The sequence below is a fragment of the Falco biarmicus genome, chromosome 5 (genome assembly GCF_023638135.1).
Source record: "Falco biarmicus isolate bFalBia1 chromosome 5, bFalBia1.pri, whole genome shotgun sequence".
In the NCBI taxonomy this organism is placed as follows: domain Eukaryota; kingdom Metazoa; phylum Chordata; class Aves; order Falconiformes; family Falconidae; genus Falco; species Falco biarmicus.
The window spans coordinates 57,293,959-57,309,665 of NC_079292.1; the positions used below are offsets into that span (position 1 = coordinate 57,293,959).

General features: G+C 49.2%; 2 protein-coding genes across 2 annotated transcripts; both read right to left on the reverse strand.

The window, feature by feature from the left end:
* MIEF1 (mitochondrial elongation factor 1) lies at nucleotides 1-9,641 on the reverse strand. The gene is made up of 5 exons (XM_056339487.1): nucleotides 9,504-9,641; nucleotides 8,182-8,330; nucleotides 7,846-8,026; nucleotides 5,583-5,845; nucleotides 1-4,480 (listed from the first exon to the last, which is right to left on the reverse strand). The coding sequence occupies exons 2-5, from the start codon at nucleotides 8,323-8,325 to the stop codon at nucleotides 3,674-3,676; spliced, it is 1,395 nt and encodes a 464-aa protein (XP_056195462.1). The 5' UTR covers nucleotides 8,326-8,330; nucleotides 9,504-9,641; the 3' UTR covers nucleotides 1-3,673.
* A 39-nt stretch (nucleotides 9,642-9,680) lies between these two features.
* Nucleotides 9,681-9,908, reverse strand: LOC130149645 (mitochondrial ribosome and complex I assembly factor AltMIEF1). Its single transcript, XM_056339494.1, has one exon. The coding sequence runs from the start codon at nucleotides 9,906-9,908 to the stop codon at nucleotides 9,681-9,683; it is 228 nt and encodes a 75-aa protein (XP_056195469.1).
* Nucleotides 9,909-15,707: the final 5,799 nt, after the last annotated feature.

Below are 15,707 nucleotides of genomic sequence, written 5' to 3' on the forward strand. Positions count from 1 at the left end.
TTACCACGGAAAGTCATTTTATTTCAGAATTCCACGCACTCTGTCACAGACCATGCACTTAGACTTTCCCCTTTGCAAATCCCCATCCTCCAGGCCTGGGAGAGATGGGGTGTCACCTGAAGACCGACACTTCTCACCACAAGTACCCACATGCAAAGAGTGAGAACCCTGATGGCAGCTTGTCAGGAGGCAGAAAGCAGCCTCATTTCCATAATTGCTTTTAAACAGGGAAAAGAAATCCATCTGACTTCAAGGATTAGTGATGGAGCTCAGCAGCAGCAAAACCCCACAGCTGAGCAAGTTGGTCCTTGCCCTGTGGTTACAGGGAACAAGACAACAATCTCATAGGAACCTCGTGTGAGCCAAGCTATAGGAGAACACACAGAGGCATTCTTGGAGCCCAGGCAGCAAGCAGCCAGATGCACGCTCTGGGCCCCTTACAATCTCTTTGTCTCTGAGCCACTCTGCCAGGAAGGTGGCTGGGAGCTGCCCTTTTCACATTCGGCTTTAGGTCCTTCTGCTCTGTGCTACAGCTTTGACTAGGAAGGAGCCTACCTATAGGTAAGACAGCCCTCTGGGCTGTAGGTCAACACACGTACTGCATTTAATACTGAAAGGTGCCAGTTTGAAAAACTCTGCAACAGTCCGTTTGACCCACAGGCCAGGTACAACATTAGTGTAAGCTTCCTGCATACTTACCCTATTTCTTCTGTTTCCCTGCCTCTCTTGCCCCTTACGCAGGACCCTGCTCTTGAAACGCTCCTAATTGCAGTGTTCCTGTGACCCATTACATCTTTGGCCTTTGCTGAGACTGCCACTGCCACAGCAGCTATTGCCTGCTGTGGTGGCTGCCTGTAGGAAGTGAGCATTTGCCTCCCAAGAATGGGCTTGTGGCTACCTCAGAGGGCAAAACTGATGGGAAGAAATGATGGAAGTGATTCAAAGTGGAGCAAAGTCTACAGAAAAGGCAAAAAGGCAGTTTCAGTCTCCATTTGATGCACAAATTGAGCTCAATAGCAGCAAGAAATGGCCATAAAATATTAATTCATTAGGTTGCCAGGAAGAAATAAAAGCATTCATGTAAAGAATTCTATATACAGATATGTATGTGGCAACTGTTCTCAAGCCAGCTCAGACAGTGCTTCCTCCTGTTCATGTCTCACCTTTTTTTGTATCTACAGTTTTGATCATTCCAAACCATGTTGCTGCTCAATTCCATGTGAAGAGCATGATATTGGAGTCAGCACCAAGTGAGGGGTAGAGATCACACTGAAGAAATGAACTTATGGGGAACTCCTGACAACCCATGTATTTTAATATTTTTGTTGACCTTCAAGTAAATAAAAGAAAGGGGAATCTCCCCCAGGAGCCTATAGGCTCCATGTCTCATGTGTCTGCTTCTAGGGTAGGAAGGCTGACATCAGAAAGGCAGTGGAGGGCAGAGAAAAGAAGAGGGGGGAAAATCTGGGAACCAGAGTGAAGAGCAATCAACAGCTGACCAACACTGCTGCAAAACTTACAAAACACAAAATCATACAAACGGAATTTCTGTTAACCTTGTATAGACTACAGACTTTATATACACACAAAGATTTCAAAGTACGCATCTGGCAGTCTAGAAAATACCAGTACCCTAAGGATTAAATAATTTAAAATGCAACTTTGCATTATCACTGTATATGCAATACTATATGACACACCGGCTAAAATGGACGGATTGTCCAAGAAAGATGCTCCCTCCCCATCTCACCAACACTGCCTCTAAAAAGAAAACAAGGACTAAAGACTCCCCTCGGTGGTTCCACTCCTGAAACTCACCTTGAGACTTCTCTGTCAAAGGTGGGGGGAAGTCCTGAGACTAAGGGAAGAGAAAAGGAATTCCTGCTGCCTCCGAACTCTGCTGCTGCAGTAGGCCTCTCCATTGGCTAGGGAGGCTGGACAGCAAGGAGAAAAAAAGGTGCTAAAGCTGGGAAAAGGCAACTACGTTTCTGCAACGATAGCTGGTCTTTTGACCGAAAACCAGCCCCAGACTTGGGAGGACACCCTCCCTCCCCATTTTTGAAGACAGGATGCCAGAAGGCTTAACGCAGAGTACGCAGAGTCTACATGGCTAGTTTAGATTGTACCAACAGCGCAGCAGGTGCTCCCCTGAAACCCATACTGCAGTCAGCAGCAGATGGTAGGGCAGCCAAGGGAGAACAGCCTGACAGCAGCCATAAACAGGAGTGGGCAGAACCGCATTACCAACAGGTCCGAATGGACAGAATGGAAAGATGTGCCCCTACGAGCTTTCTACAAGTAATTCTAAACTGGGAGCACTGGAAAGTCAGCGCATGGGAATGAGGAAGGGGATGGACAGCCTCAGTTCTGAGGTGACTGGGGAGGGGACTAAAACACAAATTGAGAGCAGATGGCAAAGCCAACGTATCTCTAAATGCCAGCTCTACGTATGTACCCTAGTATCAGTATATGGGACAGAACCTTGCTGACGACACCAGTTCAGTCCTATCACCTTTACAGACTTATAGCTGGTGAGAATCTGGCTTACATGTGCTTATTACAAAGCCCTTTGAGGCATGCAGTCTTGCTTTCACCTCCTATAAACCAGAACAGCCATAAGCTCTTTGGGAAAGATGAAAAATAAATTAAAAAAAAAGATCCCTGCTCACATGTGCGTCTCCCACCCCTCCTGCACATTCAACCTCTCTTCCTCTATGCTAGAGATATCTAAGGAGCCACACTGTTCTCCATTCCCCAGGCCATTCCCACCAGCAATACCCAGCAGATCTGGCTAGGCAGGAATGGCAAGTCCTGCTCCTTTGGCCTCATCGAATAGCCAAACCACAAAGGTTTCTTCCTCCCCACCACACCTTCAGTGAGAACTGCCCATACTGGAGGTTGTTGCAGCAGACTGGACAAGCCTCAGCTCTTACCCCTGAACCCAGCTGGCAAAGGATGAGAAGGCTCTGTAGCAGCAGGAACCACAGGCATGGGCATTCTCATATTCCAGGCTCTACAGTCCTAAATACTGCCAGTGTAATCATCACCCACTCAGAAATACAAAGATAAAACCCTATCCAAAACATCTCAGTCAGTCTGCCCTGCACAACTGGGTCAAAAGGACCAAGAGACACAAAAGAAAAATTAGAAGAGGAAAGTAAGTATGGTACAGCAGAGAAAAAGAAACATGGGGCAAAGTGAAGACTGGAGGAAAGGAAAGGACCCCAATGCAAGTCTGCTAAAATAGTCACTGGATTTACCAGCCCAGTTCCACCTTCTTCAGACCAAAATGGACTTGCTGCAGTAAGTGTACTACAGGAGAAAGGAGTGCATAGTTTGGTTTATTTTTTTGGTAGACACTTAAACATCAACAGAATTTATGCAAAGATCTTGGAGCTGCAGTTTTAGCCTCTTTTCCCTAGCCAATGGATACCTGTTGGGGCAGAGATGGTGGAAATGGACTGGTAGCACCAAGAAATTCAGTGGGAGCACCAACTCCACAGCAGGAAATAATAATGAACCAAAGGGGACAGGGGGGCTGGAGACAGAGGAGAGGTGTGGGGGGTGTGTGTGTGTGCGTGCGTGTGTGGAGAGAGGTGGAGGAGACATACTTTGCAGTAATCAAAGGACACCTTGGCTAAACCCTATCAATGCTTCCCTAGGTAAGGCCCCATTACGTCTGCAGCAAGACCTCTGGCTCTGACAGAGAGCTGTAGAGGGTATAGCCCAACTCATCCACTTCTTCAGGGGTGAGCTCTGAAAACAAGTTCACCTTGGGGTTCAGAGCACTAGGGAGGACACCTGCCTCCAAATAGTGGATCAACCCCTTCAGTGCCTGTAAAAAGCGATCAGCCAGCATGTCCTGAGACCAATTGGACTCTTCTTGGGATAGGTGCAAGATGACATTGGTGAGCTGGCTGGCAGTGAGGTGACCCAGGGCTGGGTTTGACTTGCATACTGCTTTGAAGATCTTCAGGCACAAGCAACGGCAGCCAGAATCACACTGGTCCAAGGCCCGGAGGCGAGCTGTTTCTGCTGGCCGCAGGCTCAATCGCCACAAATTGTCATTTTGGGCCAATCGATGGGGTTTGGCCACAAGGATGATGTCACCCAGTGTCAGGGATGGTAGGAAGTCAATAAAAAGATGCCGTTCTGGATCATACTGGACTTCCAGTGTCAAATCTGCTGGGGGAGCTGCTGGACGGATCACATAATCCAAGAGAGTCCCAATTGCTGGCCAATTGATGGAGCCAGCTACAACTTTCTCAAATGTGTCTGCTACAGCTTTGGGGGAAAGGTAACCTCCCACCACACAGCGGTCCCAGTAGCTGCTCCCACGGGGAAAGTACTCTGGGTTTTCTCGACGCACCAAGTAGAAGCCAGGAATGTTCATGATGGTGTCCTCCCCAGGGATGCACGACCACAGGTTCTGCTCCAGCATCAGAGGCACAATGAGCTGGATGTGGTCAGCTGTCACTACCTTTCACAGGAAAGAAAAGTCCGTAAGAACAAGCTTTCTCTCTCCATGCTTTTTTTTTCCATCACCTTTAGATAGCCTTCTGTTCAAAGGAACCTGGAATAAGGATTCAGCTGTCTCTCTGCGCTGGATTCACAGCCTCCCTTTGCCAAAAGATATTCTGAAAGGCTATTTCTCAGCAGCAGTAGGATAACTCCAAGGTATAGCCCAAGCTAGTGCTTACACAGTAGGTACTATTTAGAGATCTTTAAATACTTCAGGACCTGATATGGACTGCATATAGATTAACCATTTTGCGTCCTATTGCTCAAAGTCCACTCCTTGGATGTGAGATGCAGCTGGCCCAGAGCACAGCAACACCACATGATACTTTAAAAAAGGAGGCAGAGTATTAAGTTTCTAGGTAAGCTTAAGTTGCCACTGTTTAATTATCCCATGCTACAACCAGGTACTGCCCTCACCCGGTCTGCCACATTGTGTGGAAAAGGTCATTAAAGATTCCTTTTCACCAATGTGATTAAGACCCTAGATCTAAGTTTCACTGGACACAACACTCCATTCCAGAGCCCTGACTCAAACAAAAAAGCGTGCCTCTGAATCACTCACTATAGCCATGGGCATCTTGCCATCAGGGAGATATGCAGCAGGGACTGCTGTCCAATCCAGGTCTGTCATGCATTAAAAAAAAAAAAAAAAAAAAAAGTAGGGAAGACCTACATCAATACACAGGAGTCCTAAGGGAATATCATGTATTTGGAAGGAAATAGAAGGGACAGAGAGAAAACAGGTCTACTGGAGAAACAGCAGGAAAGACACAGCTAAAGGGAGAGACAGAGGCAAGGAAAGAAGGGCTGAGATACTCGAAAGAAATAAACCAGCAAAAAGCAAATGCTTTGCAGGCAACTCCAGAGCAGCCGGGTCACTCACGCCTGTTCAAACAGTATTGCATAAATCAACACCTGCCTTCATGGTGGGAAAGGTGACACTACGAGCCTTATTACAGAGGAATGCTGTGCTGAGCCAGCAGTGCCAACAGGGAAGCCTGAAATACCCCTACCTAGTCAGCCTTCTGAATAATCACCCACCATGCAGCCCCAGGAATTACCTGCAGATCATCATACAGGCTGCCGCTGAGGTACATGTCACGCAGGGGCATGTCTGGCAGCTTGGCACGTAGGAAGCTGCGCAGCTCAGCACAGATGTCCACAGCTGCTTGCTTGGCCCGGGCCTGCTCGTCTGCTGGGATAGCGACCTTCTTCCGATAATAAGCAAAGAGCTTTTCTTGCAGAGACAGACGAAGGCGGGATTTTTTCAGCTCCACTTGACTCCTCTTGGCAGATGGCTTGGACTTTGTGGGTCGAAAAAAGCCTGCAAGACAGAAGGAAAACTGTTGATCGTCTGCAGTGTTTCACTGTGAAACGATCTGCAGAAGAAAATCTGCAGCATGGAAGTGCAGCCTCCTAGGTCTCAAAAAACTTTCAGCAGACATTTTGCACGCTTTACACAGGTACCAGTCAAAAGGGATGTGCTGAGAAACTTCAAAAGATACTACCTGCAAGCATCAAACCAGATGAAAACAAGTTACTAGATTTGGAATTTAGCCAAACAAGACTAACATCATGTACAAGGAAGTAATTTTAATGGCTATGCGAGCAGTACCTCAGTTCAATTTCATCAAAAATTCAGCACTGTTAGCAATTCACAAGTGAATTTCAACGTGATGCCAGACCAGTGGGTAAAACGCTCTTGAACAACCATCATGATCTCATTGAGTTTTTAACAATATAATGGATTTCTACAAGTTATCAGCAAAACCCAGTCCTGACTAGGGTATGAGGTCAGAGATCACACCACCTGGAAATGGAATAGTTGTTAGATGTCTGATCAACACTTATCAGGATGGTGAGCTGACAGGTTGCAGGGCCAGCAGAACTCAGGGAATCATAGCTCCAGTGAAATTTTCCTTCAAACCTTCAATTGTTGAAGAACAGAGAGCACACGCTTAGACACAAAAAATACAACAATGCAATGCTTCATGCTGCCATCTGTGTTATTAAGCAATGCCTAACCCGCACAGCATCTCCAAGCCCCTTTTTTTCCTGACTGGTTTCCTAAAGAAACGTCAGTGCTTCCCATCTATCTTTTAGATTTCTCTTAATATGGACCAAGCAAGAGTTTCAGAAGTTATCAGTGAGAATTAAGGAAGAATTACAGATCTAAGAGATCTTTGGAAGGGCTGTGGTATTTAACAGGTGCAGGAGAAACCCTGAAGTCAGCGATGCCATTATAGCAATCAGCTGTCGCACATTTGTTTGGCAACAGACATTTGGTCACACAGCATGTGCAGAACGGCTGTCCAAGCTGCACACAGACCCATCTCGCCCAACCTCAGCAGCTGCTGTGTCTTGTCCCACGGGGGTCTTTTGGGCCGATTTGAGGGTCTGTGTGGAAAAGAAATAGCCCACAAAACCATAGGGAACCTGACTTCATTGTCTGCTCATGAAAAAAAAATATTTTTCCATCTTAATTTATGGTAATTAAGTCAAGAATGCAAGATGCCATTGTCAATTATTTTATTCCTCAGTCCTCATCTTTGGGGACTTCAGTCAAGTGATCTAGACCCCATTTAACATAGCTGTCTAGTTACTTAACATTTCTTCAGCAGAAAATCCATTGCCATCCTGAAGATGATTTTCTTGTAGACAACCTGGAAATCAACTTAAAAGCTTGATCCTGACTTTTGTTTTACATCTCCTGGAGAGAACTGGGATAGAAAGTAAAACCGGTGAGAAACACCCACCAGACACTGAAGCACTCTAAACTACTTATCATCCCATTCAGAAAGGTGACTGCAGGTCACTTTTTATAGCCTGATGAAGACTCACTCAGTGATGAGCAGCACTAAACAGGCAAACAGTGTTACAGAAATTATTAGGGAAAAGGTAGAAATAATATAGGAAATACTGTTATATATTGCTAGTACATTGACAATTCGAATATTCCCCTGTTAAAAAGACAGAAACTGGAACAGTCCAAAGAAATGCAACAAAGAGCTTGAAAGGAACATAACGGCTTTTTGGCAGAGAAGATTGCACAAGTAGTATTCAGCTTGAAAGAGAAAAGACTGGGGGAGAATAAAGCTTAAGACCATGAAGTCATGAGAGGAACGAAGAATGCAAATAGATTACTATTACTCACTAGTACCCAATCTAAATTCTAATTCTTGAAGTTACTGGCAGACCTGCTTAAAAGAAAAACATCAAAATCCTGGGCTAGACAGGGTATTTTCTTTCTTACGTTCTTTTAAATGAATACAGGGTTTAGACCTGGATGACTCTGTAATGCAGGAGTATCACCCTGCTCCTTACCTGTGTCTGCAGCTGAAGGATCAGTGGGAAGGGTCTGTAGGGAGCGGCTGAGGCTAGTCTTCATGTCCTGGGTCAGTAAGCGTGAGGAGGAGCCCAGCCAGTTTGGCTCTTCCCAGCTTCTCTTTCCTGACTGGCTCAAGCGAGTGGGGCTGCTGGGAGCACTGATTGCCCGGTCGTACATCTAAAGCAACATCACCAGGCACAGTTTGAGTCATTAAGGGCCCAAGATTTGCATTCTACCCAACCTAGTGCCAGCGTCCTGCATCTTTTTGTTTCCCACTCCTTCTTTCCAGTGTCCCCATGCTTAGGTCCCACCCCACCGTCCCACATGCTCACCCGTTTGACGGCCAGCGTGGCAATGCCCAGCATAGCTGCTCCACCCACACCCAGCACAAGCCGGGCGTTGGACAGTACAAAGTCAATGGCTGTGCCAATGCCGTTGTCATCTTTTTTCCCTTTGCGCTGCCCAGTGCCTGCCATCTCACCTGGAAGGAGCAGCAGTATTAAACAAATGGGTCAAAACACACAGTCCTAATGGCTCACTCCATTCTCCTCCATCTCACACTCACAGCTCTTGGAGTCTTAGCACAGAGCTATAGGAAGGGACCACCCAACCCTACAGCCTCATTAAGTATCTTCCCTTGAAAAGCTGCTTATTCACAGACACACAAGAACAGTGCTGACCAAGTTCTGCAATGACAGCATTCCTTGGCTTCTAGCTCTGTTTGTGACCTGAAAAACATCCCAAACTTGATGTGAGGCTTCTAATCATTGAAGCAAGTTTAATTGTGCAATCACTTAATGTTTTTTAAAAAAGAAAGATTTACTTCAGTGATATTTTGCAATAAACCCCTATGTATTATGTAAAACTCTATGACCATTCAGGTTTCTTCCTGTTAGTTTGTGCTTCTCATGATTTTTTTAATGCCAATTTATTGTCTTATTCTCAATCTAATGGGTGAAAGTTTTCTCACAGACAAGGCAATCCAGGGATGGTCAACTGCTTGTTTGCAATAAATTAGAATCTTCCCAAGAGTTGCCAAGGCAGTCTCAGAGCATCCACTTCCAGGATTTCTGGGCAGTGGCTAGTCCCAGATACTTCAAAGACACCCAAGAATCAACAGTAGAAATCACAACACACCACAATGGGAACAGCTCCCGTGCTTTCACTGGACATTAATTCCTGCCTTCAAGGCTGGTGGGTTTGACTCTCATAGAAGTAATGTATAACATGAACATTAATATTTTTTATGTACGTACTTTTGTTTCCTCCAACTCCCATTTAACCTGATCTTGATATTTAAATTTAAAGAGCCTCCCTGGCCAACTACACATGTAAAACACACTTTGCCACCGCTGTACCTGCGGATGCATCCTCAGTGAACCTACATGAAAACATCAGGAAACTCTTCCAACCTGACTTGAAATCTGTTTTCTAAATCAGTTTCAAAGGTTCAGAGCCTTCCTGACTTGGGTGGTTTAAAACTGTCCTTAGGTTTTTCTAAGGTCAAGCTACAATCTTAGGAAGAATGTTCCTGCTTTGATGAATCAGGAATCCAGTCACTCTTCACCCCTAGGCAGAAAAACCCCAACATCTTCACAAAGCTAACTGTAATAGTAGCATGAAGAACATGGTTACATCATTGTAAATGACCTACCTGTGACCTAATGCATTTGTAAAGAGAACAGGAGAGTCCTCCTGGTGTGCCTGTAGAAGCACGTTCCAGACTTCTTCAAGATAGTGATAGACAAGGAACGTTAATCATGTCTTTTAGATGGCAAGTGGGTTTTGGAAAGAAAAGAGAAATGGGGCCAAAATGAGCTACAGGGGATCTCTAAACCAGGCCCCCAAGTTTGTTCTGCAGGAAAGCTTGCCCCTTCTCCAACTGTCTTTCCTTGTCCTCTAGCCGCTGCAGCCCCTGGTTCTTGCGGAACTCACGGCGGATGAAAGCGAGGTAGAAATCCCGGTCAGTGTAGCGCAGCCCACGGCCCTGGCGCAGCAGGGCCCGATAGAGGGTCAGGACAGCCTCCCGGGACCACGCTGCCATGGGGGACAGGTGCATGGAAGAACCTAGAGAAAGGTGACGAAATGCGGAATCTGAGTCAGCCTTCCCCTCCCCAAGGGACGCACCGGCCACCGCCTCCCCCTTCATGCTCGGCCCCACAGGCCGCCGTCCTTCGCGGGCCGGGAAGCGGCTGGACGGCCTCTCCAACAGCGCACCGAGGATAACGGGCTCTCCCAAGGGCGCCCGGCCGCCCGCCCTGTTGCGGGGAACCGGGGGGCCCCGTGGCCTGACCCCTCTCATGGAGGGCCGCCCCGGGGCCGCCCGCAGCACCCGCTCCCCGCCGGGGTCCCAGGCTGGGGTCGGGCCCGCGGAAGCCCCGCGGGGACAGGCCGCATCGCACTCACCGGGAAGGACCGCGCTGGGGAAAGGGAAGCACTCTGGGACCCTCAAGGCCACCGCTTCCCTTCAGCGGATGCCGCCACCGCCTCCCCCCCGGCACCGCTCCCGGGGTCACCCGGCAACATGGCCGATGCGCTTCCGGGTCGTGACCCAGGCCCCGCCAATCATAGAGCTCGCTCGCCGGGGCCCAAACCGTTCCTTCGGCAAAGGACTTCCGGCCGGCGCGCGCCCGAGAGGGGCCGGTGGCGCAGCGCTGTCTCCCCCTGCCGGCGGGGCGCCGCGCCCGCCGCCGTACGGCGAGGCGGGGGGGGCCTCTGCGCGCCGGCCGCCCGCGCCGAGAGGCTGCCCCCTGCCGTCGGGGAGGGGGACTGCCGCCCCCCTCGCTCCCAGGTGGGGCTGGGACGGGCAGGCTGGGTCCGGTGCTGGCCTGGTTTGAGGAGGCCGTGCCCCTCAGGGGTGCCGGCTTCCTCAGCAAGGGTGGCTGAGGAGAAGACGCTGGGGGAGGGTGGGGGCCGGGGACACCCTGAAAGCCTGTGGGGAACAGCTGAGGGGAGCGGGGGGTAAGTGGGACCCCCACAGTGCGGCCTGGAGGGACCCAAGCTGTGCCTGGACAGCCCAGGGTGGAGCAGCCCCTTCCCACCTTGTTCTGAGCTGTCCCCATGGCAGACAGGAGCCTCCCTCCCCGTTTAGGCCTCCCTTAGGCTTGCCGCTGCCTTCGAGGCCAGGGTGGGTACCTGCGCCGAGCCCACCTCATCACCAGGCCTGTTCCTCTCGTTTGCAGCCTGGGCTGCGTGTGCTGCGGCGAGGCAGGCTGGGCTGTGGGCCTCGGCAGCTCCACGTGCCTGCGAGTGTGCTCCCCGCAGCCCAGAGCAGCTGGAGCACTAGTCGGTGCTTCCTTCAGCCGTTCTGGCTTTGATGAGCCTAAATGCCATGAAACAGCTCAGGCTCGGCTCCGTGTGAGAAAGGTGAGAGTTCAGCATGCTGCGGCGAGGCAGCACCCACCCACAGGGTGGCATGGCCATCACCAGCTGTGTGTGCTGGCTGCCCAGGGTAACAGGGGTAGAGAAGGTTTCTTTGGTGCTGCAGGGCAGGCAGAGAGCAGTGGGTTAATGCTGCATATCTGAAGGTACCTCTGACTACCCTGATGCTTTTTTAAAGAATAACTTATCAAATTCCAGTTCCTTATCTTTATCTCCAAGGAACCTGGGTCTGGTCTGGAAGTCTCAAGGGTTTTGGGGAAGGGCAGTAGCTGGCAGCCTGTCCAGGGTCTACCTGTGGAAGTGGAAGGAGCCTCCTGAAGCCTGGACCTTCTGTCCCTCTGTCCAGGTGCAAAACCCCCCTTTCTATTCTCACCTTTGCTACTACATGCCTACTCTGGGGAATAATTATTCCTCCGTAGCCATCTCATCTTCCCCGGATCCTACCAAAATATAAAACATAACTGTATGTGCCATGCCTCCCCTGGGGAGAGGGGGAGAGAAAGAGCAAACTGTGTGTCAGAGGAGAGCCACATCCCTTCATACACTTCTCAGTGACACCAGATATAACAGTGATAGAATTGAACAAGAAGAAAACCAGAAGCTGCAGACCAGCTCGCTCCATGCCAATCTCCTCTTGTTCATTTCCTTTCAGAGATAAACAGCCCCAATCGTTTTGATCTCTCTTTGTGAGTGAGTTTGCCATGCCCCTAATCAGCCCTTTCTGAGAAAGGCTTACTTGAACTGCAGACAGTATTCCCAGAGAGGCCGTGCTAGTGATTTACATAATAGCATTATCATATTTTCCATATTATTCTCCCCTTCTTCCTTCTGCATGCTGATTTTTTTTTGTGTGCTTTTTTTTAACCTGCAGTTACTCACAGAGCCAGGGTTTGTGTGACATCCAGATCCTTTCCTGAGTTGCTAGACACTGTCTGGAGCTTTGTAATTCTTATGTGCAGTTTGTTATCTCTTGTCTGACTTTGCATGTGCCCAGTTAAACCTTGGCAAATGCATGGTGTTGCCCATTCGTGACATTTGCATTTTACTTGAAGTCCTTTCTGATCTTCTCAAGAGTCAATAGCTTTGAGTCATCTCTGAAAAATGTTTGGTATATTGCTCATCTTTGTTTCCAGATCACCACTTCATATACTGAGCTATCCAGGACCTTGGAGGCAGTGTTCATATTCCCTACCCTTAACCTTCTGCCAGAATGAAAATTGATCTTTGAACCTTCTTACTAGCTTCCTGCCTCCTCCTCGGGTTGTTGAGCCACAGAAATACTTCAGTCCTCACAACAGGGCTCTGTTGCCTCTGGGCAGGTGCACTGATGAGCCCAGCCCCTGAAACTTTCAAGTTCGGATCAAAACCTGTGCAGTGATGTGTGGCAAATCCCTGACGCACTATGAATGGGATCTGCCAGATCAGGCTGGGCAATGATGGGCTTTCCTTGCTGCCCTCCTGCCATGGCAGCCAAGGACTGCAGGCCTCCATAAGTGCCCCCTCCCCAGCCTGGACCCCTTGGGTTGTGCAAGTTTTAAGAGTTTCTGTGGGTTTTTTTCACCCTGGTCTGGCTGCCAGCTCAGGCCCCCTCACTGGCAGCTGTGTGTGTCTGTGTCTGTGTCTGTGTGTCCATGTGTGTGTCTGTGTGTGTGTGTGTGTGAACTGCTCCAGGCACGCAATGTGCCCGCAAGCTGCCCTGGCCCCTCCGAGGAGGCCACTGGCTGTGCCCACTGCCTGCTTGGGCTCCCCACACCCACACTGTGTGAGCACAGGTGTTCAACCTGCCCCTTCTGTCTTGCAAAGAGAAGGGCAAGTGCAATGCCAAAGCAACATATGGCTGACACCATCCCAGCTGCTGTGCAAGTGCCAGACTTCTGGTGACATGCTGGGGGTTGTAAACTCGACCTGAAACAGTGAAGCAACATCCCCCCTCTCTCCAGCCTTTCCCAACTCAATCAGCTCCTCTGCTGACCCACCACATGCAGCTGTGCTGGTGGGGACGCACCCAGCACCCCCCCAGTCTTGTGCTGCCCTGATGGGATGCTGGCCTTGGCACCCATTTGCCTGCCGAGCCCCGTTGCCTGGTGGCTTCTTTGCCCGTGGACCCACTGGGAATGGGGTGCCCCCCCCCGACTCCAGCCTGCATGCCTGCAAGAAAGGGAATTTACTTTGCCGTGACAGGGAGAGGTGCAGGTGGAGAGGAGGGAGCACGCCTTAGCTGTGCACCTGCGGAATAATAACAACCTTTGTTTCCCCAAATGACTAAGGGAGCTTGTGAAATAACAAAGGCAGCGGGGGTGACAGCACAATAACCCATGCTGTTACCTGGGATAAGGCACAGACTTCCCCCCCAACCACGGCCTTCCTGGGAGTCTCGGGAGCTGCCACTCCTCTACCAGTCTTCTCATGCTTGCAGCCAGTCCTCCCGCTCAAGCAGCCACTGCCATGGACTCTGGTGGCCACCAAAAGCAGCAAACCGCTGCCTCTTAGCCCAGCTTGCAGCCTTTGCTCCTGGGAGTCAAGTGCCATCTCCGGGGCTTCCCATCACCCATTTTGCAAGAGCAGGACCATTCCCAGCCAGGGAGACATCCCTGTGCTGCCCACCACTAGCCAGGAAACCCTCCTTGGTCAGCAGGGAGGTGAATGTGACCCACAGATCTGCAAATGGCATCTGGCAGGAACTCTGCAGGGTCAAGAGAAAAACTGCACTTTGAAACAGAAGGCTGGCCTTTTCCAGGAGCCAAAAAAAATCCCAAAATGTGTGAGGGAAGATGGGTAGTGACCCACCAATGCCATCTGAGCTTGAGTTTAATACCCTTAATATCTTCTAGTAAATGGACCTTGCAGAGGCCTTTTGGCAGTGTAATTCAACAGCTCTCTCTTTCATTGCAGCCCTATTTCTTTATCTCCCTTGAGCAATCGCAAGGAATAATGGCTTTGGGGGTCCTGTTCTCCGGGTGCAGTGAGCCAGGAGGCGTGGATGGCCACGGGTAGCATAAGTGGCTTCTTTCCCTGAACCGCCAGCACCTTTGATGTCGAGTGCATGTGGGAAGGAAGACAGGTGCTGAGGGAGGAGAGATTGCTGGTACACAGCTGCCTTTCAAGGGGCATTCCTGTTTTACAGCCCAAACCCAGATTTTAGTAACAGACTAACCAGCCACTCTGGGGAGCCACACACAGGGCATGTTTTGCCAGGGGGAGAGAAGTTCCCAGCCCTGCTGCTGCTGCAGAAGTGGGGCTTTTCAGCTTCCCAGCCTCCAGCCCTGCAGCCCAGGGTGCTGCAAACACTGACAGCCATGAGCAGTCTCCTGTGCAATGTAGAGCTGCTGCCACTGCAAGGATCTGCACCAATGGTCACTGGGAAAGCTCAGTTTTGTTACCTAACAAATGGAAAATGCTGCTGTAGTATTTTTGCAATTGGTCCATGTGCACCTTCGTTCTTAGCACAACTCGTGTTTCTTCAACCAAATTTCCCTGTGGCTGGATTTGTTTGAAGCATTTATTTTTTTTATTATTATTCCCTGGCTAGTAAGATCTGTTCCCCACATTTTTCACCTTGCACCAGCTGCATGCTGCAGAAGGTTTCCAGAGCCATTCAGAGACCCTGCTTTTGTGAGTGCCGTTATCCTTGTGATTTTGCATCACTCTGACAGCCTTGTGGGCTTTCTGCAGAAGTGTCTGTGGAGAGCTGAGAGCTTGCAGCTGGTGGCAGCAGCCCCATCACCACCCCCCCGGCAGGGCTGCACATGGTGATCTCAGGGTTTTTGTACTCTGCCTGCCACATGCTGTGGTGAGGTCCTCAAGCCATGGAATTTTGGTTTGTGTAAGGGGCATCTGAACTCCCAACATCATGTGGGGTTGAGTCCCATGTACATATATACAACCTGAGAAGGGCAGAGCTGCTATATCCTGCTGCTTCTCTTCTTTTTCTAGGTGAAGGCACCTATTGCACATCTCATCCCATTAAGTCATGGGTCCTTAGATTTATTTCTGTCCTATTTGAGGAAATCTGTCTGTTTTTTGTTTTGCAGTACTCTGATGTTCACTTCTGGGTAACAGTTTGAGCCAAATGCTTTAAAAACTCTGGGAACCAAACAGAAGTGGGTAGATGTTTTCTACATTCTTTTATTTTTGTGTGTGTGTCTGGTTCTTAGTAAGTGTCTGAGGGGAAAAAAAAAAAGATATGACTGATGGATTTGTTGCTCTCTCTTTGGAAAAGGTCCAGACTGTAGGACAGGGCTAAAATTCCAGGAAAGACTTTGTTGCATAGAGGCAGGTTCATAATATTTGATTTTATACATTTTCTGGGTAACATATTTTCTTTAATTTGATATCCTGGAGAAGTCATTTTAGACCTTTATTCAGCACAGCTTAGTTGCTCTTCTTCTCAATTTTCCTTATTTTTAGAAAGGTGAAGCGTGGTTCCCAAATTAAATTGTTACTGGGATGGACTTTAGCCAAGAGGATCCATGGTTCA

What these genes read in the sequence shown, in the direction of transcription:
- MIEF1 (XM_056339487.1), bottom strand. Translation starts at nt 8,325, where the DNA reads ATGGCAGGCACTGGGCAGCGCAAAGGGAAAAAAGATGACAACGGCATT. An exon ending in CCACGCTGGCCGTCAAACGG is followed by an intron (nt 8,027 to 8,181) that starts GTGAGCATGTGG and finishes ATGTTGCTTTAG; the next exon opens with ATGTACGACCGGGCAATCAG. An exon ending in GCCTGTATGATGATCTGCAG is followed by an intron (nt 4,481 to 5,582) that starts GTAATTCCTGGG and finishes TTCCTGTGAAAG; the next exon opens with GTAGTGACAGCTGACCACAT.
- LOC130149645 (XM_056339494.1), bottom strand. Translation starts at nt 9,908, where the DNA reads ATGCACCTGTCCCCCATGGCAGCGTGGTCCCGGGAGGCTGTCCTGACC.